The 12,403-nt window shown below is 46.2% G+C and overlaps 1 protein-coding gene and 1 long non-coding RNA gene across 5 annotated transcripts in view; one reads left to right on the top strand and one right to left on the bottom strand.

Annotated features, from left to right (window-relative positions):
• The window catches only part of Diras2 (DIRAS family GTPase 2), a 67,835-nt gene extending 60,698 nt beyond the window's left edge, over positions 1 to 7,137 (top strand). For all 4 annotated transcript variants that reach the window (XM_048447879.3, XM_048447878.3, XM_085699523.2 and 1 more), the window contains exon 2: positions 3,155 to 7,137. In XM_048447879.3, coding sequence (XP_048303836.1) covers positions 3,191 to 3,790 — 600 coding nt within the window. In that variant the 5' untranslated portion in view covers positions 3,155 to 3,190 and the 3' untranslated portion in view covers positions 3,791 to 7,137. The remainder of the gene's footprint in view (positions 1 to 3,154) is intronic.
• An 803-nt stretch (positions 7,138 to 7,940) lies between these two features.
• Positions 7,941 to 9,370, bottom strand: LOC148119909 (uncharacterized). The gene is made up of 2 exons (XR_015734949.1): positions 9,078 to 9,370; positions 7,941 to 8,073 (listed from the first exon to the last, which is right to left on the bottom strand). It is a non-coding gene; the product is annotated as an uncharacterized LOC148119909 (long non-coding RNA).
• Between the last annotated feature and the right edge of the window lie 3,033 nt (positions 9,371 to 12,403).

The raw sequence follows: 12,403 nt of genomic DNA, 5'->3' as shown, positions 1-12,403 counted from the left end.
TCAAGGATCCTCTTGGGTAAATGCTACGTTTGCTGTATCTATGGGGGTGTTCCATCGATATGAGGTAGATAAATGATTTTGAGGTAGAACGTTATTGTTTACAACTCGTGTTGGAGCCATTCTGTTTGAAGCTGGGGATGGAGTTATGGCCTCAGACCTCTCGTCTCACTGAACTGCACATCAGACTTCACACCCCTTGAGCACCCCACTCCTGCTCTTCTTATGTGCTTCTGCAGGTCAGGAGGAAGAAGCAACTCCTCACAGCCTGCCTTTCGTTCTGCTCCTTCAGATCTCTGTCCTCCGTCAAGCACATGCTTGTAATTTACTGAAAAATTGTGGAGTTCTCTATTTTCACGAGAAAGGCAAGACCCTGTCTCAGGTTCTTGCCAATACAATGACTTCCTGGATGCTCACAGCAGATATTCCTTTAGACAGATAAACCTTGGTGGCTATGGATAGCATTGCTTCTGAGTCCTGTTGAACTATGGTAACAGTGTAACACAAGACACCACAGTGTTAACTATTTCTTCAGACTCCTGTGGAGTGGACCAAGAACCCGTTTGGCAACATTAAAGTCCAGATCTAAAGGCATGTTAACACACAGATGGGTCCTTTCATTCAAGTCAGAGCTGAAGAGTTATAATACGAAACAAGAGCAAGTGAGGACTCAGCCTTCCCAGCAGTCAGAGCCTCCCACACTGAGGCTGGAAAGGGACATTTCAAGTCAGATTCCAGATACCATTGATTTTGTTTTTCAGTCTGAATTGCAGGACAATTTGTTATAATGCTGCATGCCTACATCGGTCTTAATTATCTCAAAGACATCTAATAGACTTAATGAAACTGCTGAACAGACTTCCATCAATTAGTGGCCCGACATCTTCCTGTTTTCTGTTTTAGCACTGATGTTTAGTCAGTTGTTTGGGCAGTTCTGGTATATTCCACAGAAACTGACAACTTACCTGAATCAGTTGTTTGGTATGTTCCAGCACATTCTAGAACACAGAAAACTTAGTCAGTACATAAACAAATGTGCAGGACCAAGTTGAAAGTGGATCGCTGGAGGCCTGGGAGGTGGCTCCGCTGTACTCGGGTGCAGAACCATTTCCTGCCTATATTATGTTCAGTTAATAACTTCTGTACTCTGAAAATCGATTTGGTCAGCAACGCTTGCTACTGTCCCTTAGTTACTCAAAAGCTAAGAGAGCGAAAAGGGAGCATGCTGCCTGCCTGCACAAAGCGACAGACCCGGTGCTGCACGTGCGCATGCCTGATGTCAATTTTAGCTTAAAAACTGCGGGCACGGCTGAATTTTCTGTGCTTTTGTGTGTGGTGCGTTTTTCTTTGTCTAAGAAGGGATGGAAGGAAGGTATTTGAGAGTTTGTAAATGAAAGAAGAACATTTCTTTTCGAGGCTGTGTTTTTGATTTTCCGTTTGTGTCTGTGTTGGTATGTGCATGGGATCAGGGTGCGAGTGGAGTGAGGAAGAGGAGGTCAGATCACCTGGAGCCGGAGTTACAGGCAGTCGTGAGCTGCTAGATAGAAGGTTCTGAGAACAAAGCCTGGGTCCTCTGCAAGAGGAGAATGCTTTTAACCAGCGGGCCATTTCTCCAGCCCTAGAGAAAGTACATTTAGATACCTTTTCTACTTGTGAGTAATGCTTGCCTGGAAAGCTTCCTGGATGCAATCTTAGTAAATAACCCTGCATTGTTCTACTGCACTCATAATGCAAATTACTTATACAATTTCTAAAACATAAAGCAATACTACTTGTTTTAGATCAGTGACGAGAACATTCAAGTTTGTTAGTTGATATTTAAGTCTTCCTATGCAGAAGACAGAGTTTATACAGTGAGTTGGGCGATACCCAAGACAACGTGGCCAGATTTGCCTGTGACAGCCTGGGGATGCCTATGCCATCCCTCTGTGCTATATGATGTTGGGGACACAACATTCTTTTCCCCTTGTTTCCAGTGTGGCCACCATTCAACAATGGAAATGATGCAAACATCTCTAAGAGGCAGAGAATTTCATGGGCTGCTAGAAACACTAATAATGCTTAATATCACACACTGAGAGCTTTCCTTTTGTCTATTTATTCCTCCTAGAATTTGGAAAGAGGGTAGGCCAGGGGTGTGTGTGTGTATGTGTGTGTGTGTGAGTGTGTGTGATATGTATGCATTGTGTACATATTTGGGCACACATGTGTTAGAGTATGCATGCACATATGTGTGCATACATGAGATGGCCATAGTTTGACACTAGGCATCTTTCTCTTTCATTTGCCATCTCATTTATTTATAATTTAATTTTATTCTTTGAGAATTTCATACATGTATGCAATGTATTTCAATCACGTGTCTCTCCAACCCCAACTCCTCTGAATCCTGCCTCACTCCCTTTTTTCAACTTCACATTCTCTCTTTTTTCAGTCTGTTGTTCAATATTTGCGATGAATAAATACACGAATGTGGGGTATCAACTAGAGCATGCCCCCCTCTCTCTCTTTTGTTCTGACAGTGTCTCATTGAACCCAGTGATCACACATTTAGCTGGGCTAATCAGTGAGCTTCATGGATCTGCCTGTCTCCACTCCCACCCCACCCAGTGCTTGGGTTCCAGACCTATGACACTATGCCTGCGTGGGGGCTAGGGATCTGAACTTAGGTTCGTAGGCCTGAGCAACAAGTTCTCCACACACCAAGCTATCTCCCCAGCCCTATCCCACCTTATCCTTAGGCCTAGAATGTTGTGTATGCAATAGTACTGGGACTTTGTACATTGAGGCCTGTGGCATGTGGTCAATTATTCATCCTCCATGGTCCACCTTCATTCTGCCTGTCTTAGGCTGACTCTATCTTCTTCCTGGGTAAAAGGCCCAGGTCTTAGCAAACATTCTCAGAGTCAAGTCATTATAGAAGAATAGACTGGCATTAGTTGACTACAAAGTAAATCATCTGACTTCTGGGAAACTGAGGACTAGCTGGGGGGATTTGGGTTTTGAATTGTGGGAGCAGAGGAATGGAGTCTGGAATGGTTTTCAGGTGGCGATAGTGAAGACAAACTCCATCACCTGACGTTCTTCAGCTAAATAAAGCAAACCCAGGCTTTTGGGATTTTCAAATGAACTCTCTCCATGTCTGCTTCTTTGCTAGGTACTTCCTGGCCAGTAGCTGGAGTTCTGAAGCAACATGCCAGAACAGAGCAATGACTACCGGGTGGCCGTGTTTGGGGCAGGTGGTGTTGGCAAGAGCTCCCTGGTTTTGCGGTTTGTCAAAGGGACCTTCCGGGAGAGCTATATTCCGACTGTGGAAGACACCTATCGGCAGGTGATCAGCTGTGACAAGAGCATATGTACCCTGCAGATCACCGACACCACCGGGAGCCACCAGTTCCCCGCCATGCAGCGGCTGTCCATCTCCAAAGGCCATGCCTTCATCCTGGTCTACTCCATCACCAGCCGGCAGTCCCTGGAGGAACTCAAGCCCATCTACGAGCAGATCTGTGAGATCAAGGGGGACGTGGAGAGCATCCCCATCATGCTGGTAGGGAACAAGTGTGACGAGAGCCCCAACCGTGAGGTGCAGAGCAGCGAGGCGGAGGCCCTGGCGCGCACGTGGAAGTGTGCTTTCATGGAGACATCGGCCAAGCTCAACCACAATGTCAAGGAACTCTTTCAGGAACTGCTCAACCTGGAGAAGCGCAGGACCGTGAGCCTCCAGATCGACGGCAAGAAGAGCAAGCAGCAGAAACGGAAGGAGAAGCTCAAGGGCAAGTGTGTGGTCATGTGAGAGGCTTCCACGTAGAAGGAGCTGCTGCCCTTAGGGCATCTCTCTTCCTCCCCCCCACCCCCTGTGAACCCCACTGTTTCAGGGCAGCATGTCTGATGCCCATGTGTTAAACATTGCATTTGGCTGTGACACACCCTGCAGTGTCCTCAAGAGGCATTCCATCCCCCCCAGCAGCCCACCCCTCAGGAGTTGCCAAATCTGCGATGCTCTCTGCATCCCTGGAAACCGAGGCCAGTCCTGAGCGGGCTTCAGCCATTTGAAGGCGAGGGGACTCAGAGCTGTGGACACAGGAGAAACGGAGAGTACTGTGTAATGCATGTGTGTGTGTGTGTGTGTGTGTGTGTATGTGTGACAGCAGGTTAGCCCTTAGCTACTGGTACCATCCCACACCAGAAAACGTAGTTCAGAATCCACTAACGTCTTTGGGGAAGGAGCAGGCAGTCAAAGGAGGCGAGACACCAGTGGGTCCAGCGTGGACCTGTGGACCCTAGTGGGTCCTGTCAATGCATTTATAGTGGGATTAAAGACAAAATACCATAGCCCCCTCCAAATGATGCTCATGTTGTTCCTACTGACACATAATGAAGGGATGGATGCCCTCACTCCCTCAAAGTCTCCTTACAAGTACCATGTCAGTCTGTCATTTGTACACACTTCACATGCAAGGCAAGGACACACGGCATGATGCTGTGCCAGCACTTCTTCAGGTTTTGGGGCAGGACATTGTGACATCATGCAAACATCGCAATAACACCCCCGTGTGTGTGTGTGTGTGTGTGTGTGTGTGTGTGTGTGTGTGTGTGTGATATACTTTGAGGGTCCTAGAAACATGAACTTCCTTTCTTTTGACCTTCAAGGGTGGCCACTTCTCCCAGCCCTCAGATTTTTAAATAAAAGCAAATAAAGTAGGCATTTTTTAGACTCCCACCTTCCCCTCCCTTAAGATGGCTTTCTTGTCTTAAATAACTCCGTGCGTACCCAGCTGGGAAACGGCCAGCCAAGAGCATCTAATAACCAAAAGCACACCCATTTTTCTAAACGACATGAGCCTGCAGATGCTCTGCGCTGCCCCTCAATGAAATACTCAGAAACAGACGTCATTCACTGTGTTTTTAACAACTTATCTATATTGGAAGTAGATCGCTAGAAGATGCATTTAATTAATAGTAATCTCCCCCCTCCCGTTCCTTGTTAAATGTCCTTAAGTTCCTCAGTGTGGTGTGCACCCTGGAACAGGTCCTTTCCTAATGCCTGTGTGTGTATTCTGGATTCTTCCGAACAAACCAGCCATGGCTTGAGGCAGCAGAGGCCATGCCAGCTGCAGATAGATCGCTCTCTCTTTTCTGGGCACAATGCCCTCAGCTTAGTCCAATTTGCCTGCCATCCTGGAGTCTGTCTGGGTTTTGGTTCTTGAAAATTCTTACTTCCACAGCCAATGAGAAGGAGCTCCTGTCTCACCTGGTGGGACAAACCCATGCTTGCCTCAGGTGCTGGCTCAGCCATTCTCTTAGCCATCTTACCGTTGACCAGTCGGCAGGTAGAGAGGACTGCAGCACGGGGAGGCCTATATAGTGGCCCCATGGCCTCTGTGCAGAGCTCCCGATGCTGGCATGTTGTGGTAGGCCTCTTGTTCCGTGTATGCCTCCAAAGCACACTGTATTCAAACTCCTTTGTTTCCTCCAGGCCTCTAGAATTCAGTCTCCTTGTCTGACCTGGCCCACTCTGCCCTGTCAATCATAGCTCACCCTGGCAATATGCTGAGGGTTGGGAAGGTCCCTCAGGATACCGTATGACTCAGTAATCTTACCATTTCTGTGGACTTCTAAAACAAAATCCTTGGAAACCTGGGTGAGCAGCCACCCTGAAAAATGAGGAAGCTCAGGAGTCAACCATGAGCTCAGACTCATTCTGGGCCCCCTCCGAGTCTCTTCTGTTGGCTCTTTCTGTTCCCTAAAGCCATTCCCTATTCCAGGAAGATTGAGCTGTGGAGTTTTTTGTTGTTGTTGCTGCTGTTGTTTTTTGAATGTCTGTAATCTGTTGTTCCATTTCTTCCTATTTCTGTTCTCAGAGAAAATGTGTCAACTTGCCATTTGGGTGTGAGATTAGTGAAGGAAAGGCCATGACTCCGTGGCTGACATAGGATATATATATATATATATATATTTGTGGTGATCCCTTCACACTTAGTAAAATCCTGCCTCTCTCACTGACAGGAGCCACTTTAGGTGGAACGTTGCTACAAACTTCGCTATTCCCAGCGACCACATCAGGGCTCTTTGAGATCCTTAAGTCAGTGTCCATATTCCTAAGTATTTTGTTCTTCATCGCCATGAGAATCTTGTGGTTATTCCGTTCACAGTCCTCGTTCCTTTCTGTTCTGCCTGTGAGTTTAGAGGTTGGGAGGCTGCTAAAGCCTCCCTCGCTGGGCTTCATTCAGACACTGCTTTTCTCCTCTCGGTTGAGCTGAGCCCTGGGCACCTATCTCGACATCTCTTTCTGCACATGTCCCTCTGACTCAGGAGCTGAGGGTGCGGTACTACTGGGCAGTGGCTTTCAGCCTTGCTCTGGTCCCATTCCAAGTCATAAAGCTGAGATTCTTGGTGACATCCTACGTTGTACACGGGACTGGAACCTTCTGATCCAGCCCCAGCTCATTATAAAACTTGAAATATTGCTTTGAAGATGGCACTCTGGGGTTAAGCACGGGGCTCCATGAGTTCCCTAATCCCCACCAGTCCCCTCTCCATTCAGTGACAAGCCATGGGCATGCATCCAATGCATCAAGTCCAACAAAGAGCAATATCCAATTGTCCACTAGATCTAAAATTATATATATTATGTAATTTATCTTCCTGCACTTTTGAAGTATAAAGTAGTAAATTGTATATATATCTATCTCTATATATCCATAAGCTAGTATATCTGTTTCACTATTTGTAATATTTGAGAACTGCTCATTCTTTGTAGAACACAAAAAATGTATTAAATATTTTAAAATTGCGCTGTGATATTCCTCCCTGCCCCAAGTTTGTAAAGTGTTGGTCCTACACAAGCCGTCTGGAAAGGCCATAGCCAAAGGGGCGTGCGGAACTCCTACAGGCCACATCCTGGGATTCCGTAGCCCACAAAGACTTTGTGTCAATCAGATACCTGCAGAGAATGACCGCTGGCATGCGATGCCGGCACAGGCTCCCACATCAGGTACTCGCTCTTCTGGCTTCATACTTGGTTATGTCTGACAGATTCTATGGTTAAGAAGATCATCTCACACAAGGTCCTAGCTGCAGTGATGACCCCAACCCATGGAACCAGTTACAATAAAGCTCAGTTATGACACTGGCTGGAAAGAGGCTTGGGCTTTTATTTTGTGTATGTGCATGCGTGTGTGTGCCTGTGGAGGTCAGAGGCCAACCCCAGGTGTAGTCTCAGGAGCCAACCACCTTTTTGAGACAGTGTCTATGATAAGAACCTGGAGATAGTCAATTGTACTGTCAGCTAGGGAGCCCCAAGGATCATCCTGCTTCCACCTCCTTGTTACTCCTGTCCAGATTTTTAAAAACCAAAACCATAACCCATAGGTTCTGGGTTCAGATTCAGGGTTTCAAGTTTGCACAGCACCTATATTAACTACTAAGCTGTCCCTTCTGCCTCAAGATCGCTCCCTCTTTTTTTTTTTTTATAACAGAATAAATGTGAGGTAATGTTTTTAAGTTTAAATTGATGAGCTCCAGATGGGAGGGAATGATCAAGCACTTTTTTTTTTTAACAGCAGAAAGACACTTAAGCCACACACACTGCGACACAGCGGTTCCAGGTGTGTTTCTGTGTCCCACCGTGCCTGCCTGGGTTTTTATGTGGGTGTCTGAGGATCTGATCGTGGGTCCTTGCCCTTTGCTGACTTAACCATCTGCACTTTTACTTGCTCCCAGTTTTTAAGGGTTAATCTGACTGGCATGGCATGGACCAGCTGCTCTGCAAGCTGCAGTCACGTGACCTTGGAGGATTGTGGACTTTAAGCCCATCTTGAATAGAAACAGAAACCTGCCTGGATGTTTCCTAGGATGTTTTCCTCATTGGTGGAAAGGAAGGAGATACCCCAGGCAAGGACAGGGGAGAGGGAAGGGGGTAAGACATGAATAAAACAGCAGGGCAGGCAAATTTTTTTTTATTCCTTTTTAATTCTGTACAACCCCTCCCTTCAGGCAATTAAGTAAGGACAAAGCCCCTAGCATTTGTTCCTGGGCTTGGTTCCTGCCTCCTCTTCATTCTTCTTACTCTGCAGACTGTGAAATAAAATGCAACTTTTTCAGAACTAAGAAGAGGACAAGAAATGATAGCCCTAATTCTGCCACTGACTGAGCAACAATGCTTGGTTTACACTCTGTGGTTCTGCAGAATGAGGCTTATCAGACTCTGCAAAGTGGATATGAGGTTCATTGAAAGACTACACAAAGCTCTGGGTGCTGGCTTGCCACATCTGAGCCTTCGGAAGAAGCAAGCAAACCCTGCCCAGGGCTACCTACTATTTGAAGGTCTGCAGTGTAAAGTTTGACCTGTGCAGAGAGAAAAATCACAGAACCTTTACTGTTTAGAAGTCCTTTGAACAACCTTCTGGCCATGCTGTCTGCACACCACTCCCTACAGTTCCTGTCTGCTTTGCAACACCCCTTCCCATCTCATAATTATTGCTATTTTATCCAGCTATTCCTATCTATTGAGGTAACTACAATGAGCAGGTCCGCTTGGTTCCCCATAGTGAAAAGATACATTGGCTGCCAGTTACAAAGGTCTTGAGACTCAGGAACATCCCACTGCAGCTGCAAGAGATGATGTCCTTGCAGCCTTAATTAGTAGAAGAACTTTGTGTCCTCAGATGACGAGACGTTATTTTCACACTAGTCATCTCCAGGCACCACTGGTGAAAAACTTAAATTGGGTTCACAAATCAAGAACATATATATATATATATATAATGTTTTAATGGAAAAGTTTTACTGGCTAGACCTTAATTAAGTCAAGCAGGGAATTAAATTACCCAGAACACTCAAAGAATTGAAGACGTCTCTTAATTGACATTTGTTTTCCTAATCACCTTTGAGTAAATGAGCTTTGCCGGGTCTTTGGAGCAGGGCTCTGCTTTCTGTTGGAGGCAGTTCAGCCTTTTCAGGTGGAGTAAGAGAATAACGTCAGAGTTGTAACTGGGGCAGAGTGATTCGCCAGTTCCCTCAACCACGGTTGAAAGTTAGGAATCATCTCTTTGGATTGGGTGAGGCCCACAAATACTTACACAACTTAGCGCCATACTGTCCCAGAGTGAGCTCTCCATGCGCACGCAGCATTCCCTGGAGAAAGAGCTGTTCCAGGCAGAAGCTGGAGATGGTCCCCTCCCAGGCACTCACCATCAAAGCCGAAGCCTCCCTTTCCTTTTCTGTCTTCGAGGCAGGCTGGGCTTTCCGCTAATCAATGAGGACTCGCCTTGCACACGTGGTCAGGGATTGCTCTGCTCGGATCTGTCTTTTTTAGGTCACATTTTCACTGCTTCTCTCCGCGCTCCAAATCCAGGCTGCCTGCTTCCATTCACACATCGCCCGAAATAGCTGCTCTCAGGAAGGGCTAAATATAGGAAGCCTGAGCCTACCATTTACCTTCCCATTAAGGAAGCCTTCATTTTGAGTTCTCTACGGTGATGGCGTGTGGTGAGCTCCTGCTCCCGGTGCCAGGACAGATCCCTAGATGTCAAAAATGTCTCTTGCTCCAGATGCCGGGTGAGCCAGGACCAGGGGAGACAGCTGAGGGATGGAGACTTCCTAAAGGTCCTTTTCCCTCTATCATCAACAGAGGCTGTGATGGGCAATGAGTGTCACCCACCAGAAAGTCCACGCTAGGTTAGTGTAGCAAAATCTCCAAGACAAAGGCTGGGGTGAGGTTTTATAGTTGGGTTATGAGGAATTCCTTTGGCAGCCCAGCGGACCTGGAGATGTCTCTGTGCTTTTCCAGCTGGTTTGCAGGTGAAAGCAGTCAAGAGTGGAGAGCCCACAGGCAGAAGGCAAAGATGAGCTAATGAATGCCAGCCAGGCCAATATTCCATATGGGAGGCCTTATCTTCTATAATATCGTGTATTATATTCTATAATATTATCTTCTATAATATCCTGTCAAGTTTGTGTTCTGGAATAACAACTGCTCAGTACACAATCTAGCCACAGTGACACATACTTATAATTCCAGCGCTGGAGGGCCAAGACAGGAGGATCATAAATTGGAGGCGAGCCTGAGCTACAGAGTGACACCCTGTTTCAAAAATCCAACCAAATACACCCCTATACAAAACAGAGAGAGAGAGAGAGAGAGAGAGAGAGAGAGAGAGAGAGAGAGAGAGAGAGAGAAATCTGCTTGTGTGCGCTGGCCAGAGTCCCACCTCATGGGACTGTTGGAAGAGGTTCTCCCATATTCAGTTCTTCGACCTGCACGCCAGCGTCTTCAGGAGGCATTCTCGCAGACATACTCAGGGGATTGCTTTCTCAACCCTTTCAGCATTCCTCAACCCTGTCAAAATACCATCCTGCTGGGCAGTGCTGGCGCACGCCTAGAATCTCAGCACTCAAGAGACAGAGGCAGCAGATCTCAGATCTCTGAGTTCAATAGCAGCCTGGTCTGTAGAGAGAGTTCCAGCTAGGGAAAAACAGAGAAACCTTGTCTCGAAACACACACACACAGAGACACACATCATCATCATCATCATCATCATCATCACAACTGGAAACTCAAAGTGGTTTTCGGTTTCTCTGTCAGACTCTACCCACCTGGAATCCGTAATCTTAACTGAGATGTTCATTTATAAAGAAGAGAGAAAAGTCTATGCAGAGTAGGAAATAGGACGCCAGAGGGTGTGAGACCAAGAAACAGGTCCCAACATGGCACGAGAAGGGTGGTGCCTGCTCGCCAATCGCTCCTCTCATTACAGCACATTCATTGTCATTTGGTTCCAGTTATTTCTAATTTTACACAGTATTCACTTGTTGTGGGTTTAGACAAGAACAGAAGGTCAAAATCTCATGTTTTTGAGTAAGATCTTGGAGGCAAGAGGATCCTAACAGGTAGATAGAGAAAAAGTAGTTTAGCTCGTTGTTAAAGAAAAGGAGGGGTAGGTAGGGATACAGCTCAGTTAGTAGGGTGCTTGCCTAGAGTTAAAAAAACCTGCATTTGTCCTCAGCACTGCATAAACCGGGTAGAGAGGTGCGCCCCAACACTTAGGAGGACCAGAAACCCAAGATTTCTCTGACACCTAGGGAATTTGAGGCCAGTTTGGTCTACATGAGTGCCTGTCTCAGAAAAACCGTAAGAACCAGAAAAGACAGGGAAGACGTGGGAAGGATGAGGTAGGTTATCCTAAGATGTTCTGAGGTAGCCAAAGCTGGAATAGTGCCCAGGAGAAGAGAAGCAATCTAAATATTAAAACCTGTTGCCATGACAATTAGTCAGAGGGTGCTGAGACCATTTTTCAAAAGAAGAATCCTAGATTATGTGAAAGAACAAACACAACTTCCACATTGTCTGATTCTGCAAGGTGTGATTAAATGGCATTTAAAGTTTTGTCTGTGATATCTGCTTCATTAGGAAGTATGGAGAGAAAAATAGGAGCCCCAGTTAACAGTCATAGGTACTTGCCAAAATCTGACGAAGCTTGATTTCTAGGTTTCCTTTCTTTATGACAAAAAGAAACAAAACACAGGAAGGGAAAACTGATCAAGCACTATATTATTGTCATTGCTGGGCCCAAACACTTGAACAAAAACAATTTAAGGGGTGAAGGTCAATTTTGATTTACAGTTTGAAGTTATATAGTCCATCATGACTGGAAAAGTGTGATCATCACAGAAATGTGGGAAGTTGGTCATACAGCGTCTGAAGTCAGGAAGAAGAGGGCACATAGAAAGTGGGACCGAACAATCCAACATGCTTCCTCCACTGAGGCTCCCCCTCCTAAAGGTTCTACCACCTCCCAACCCAGTATCCCACCGCTGCAGGCCAGATGATCAAATATGGGAGCCAATGCGGGAGCACTTCATTGGAAAGCTACAGCAGACACAAAACTCAGAGACACAGACACAGGACTTCTAGAAATAATAAGATTAGTAACCAAGGATTTGTTGTGTGTGAACATTGTCTTGCTCTGTAAGCTCCAAATTTCCAGGAACCTATGCTATATGTGGGATTTTTCCTGGGAAGACATCATACACATGCACGCAAACAAACACACGGTTACACATCCTTGAAAGGGAACCCCGAACAGATCAGAGTAATAACTACATCAAAGTTTAACTTGGAGGACTCCTGAGTTTACTAGAGTTACTTAAAGGAGTATGGGTGAAGGGTAACCTACAGGAGCAGTATTCTCTCTCTCTCTCTCTCTCTCTCTCTCTCTCTCTCTCTCTCTCTCTCTCTCTCTCTCTTCCTCTTTCTTCTCTCTTTTTGGTGTTTCAAAACAGTGTCTCTCTGCATAGCCTTGACTGTCCTGGAACTTACTCTGTTGACCAGGCTGGTCCAGGCTGCCTCAAATTTACAGAGATCCACCTGCCTCTGCCTCCTGAGTGCTGGGATTAAAGGCATGCA

This window comes from Myodes glareolus, chromosome 14, assembly GCF_982192425.1.
Source record: "Myodes glareolus chromosome 14, mMyoGla1.1, whole genome shotgun sequence".
NCBI classification, from domain to species: Eukaryota; Metazoa; Chordata; class Mammalia; order Rodentia; family Cricetidae; genus Myodes; species Myodes glareolus.
This window is presented reverse-complemented; position numbering and strand designations above follow the sequence as displayed.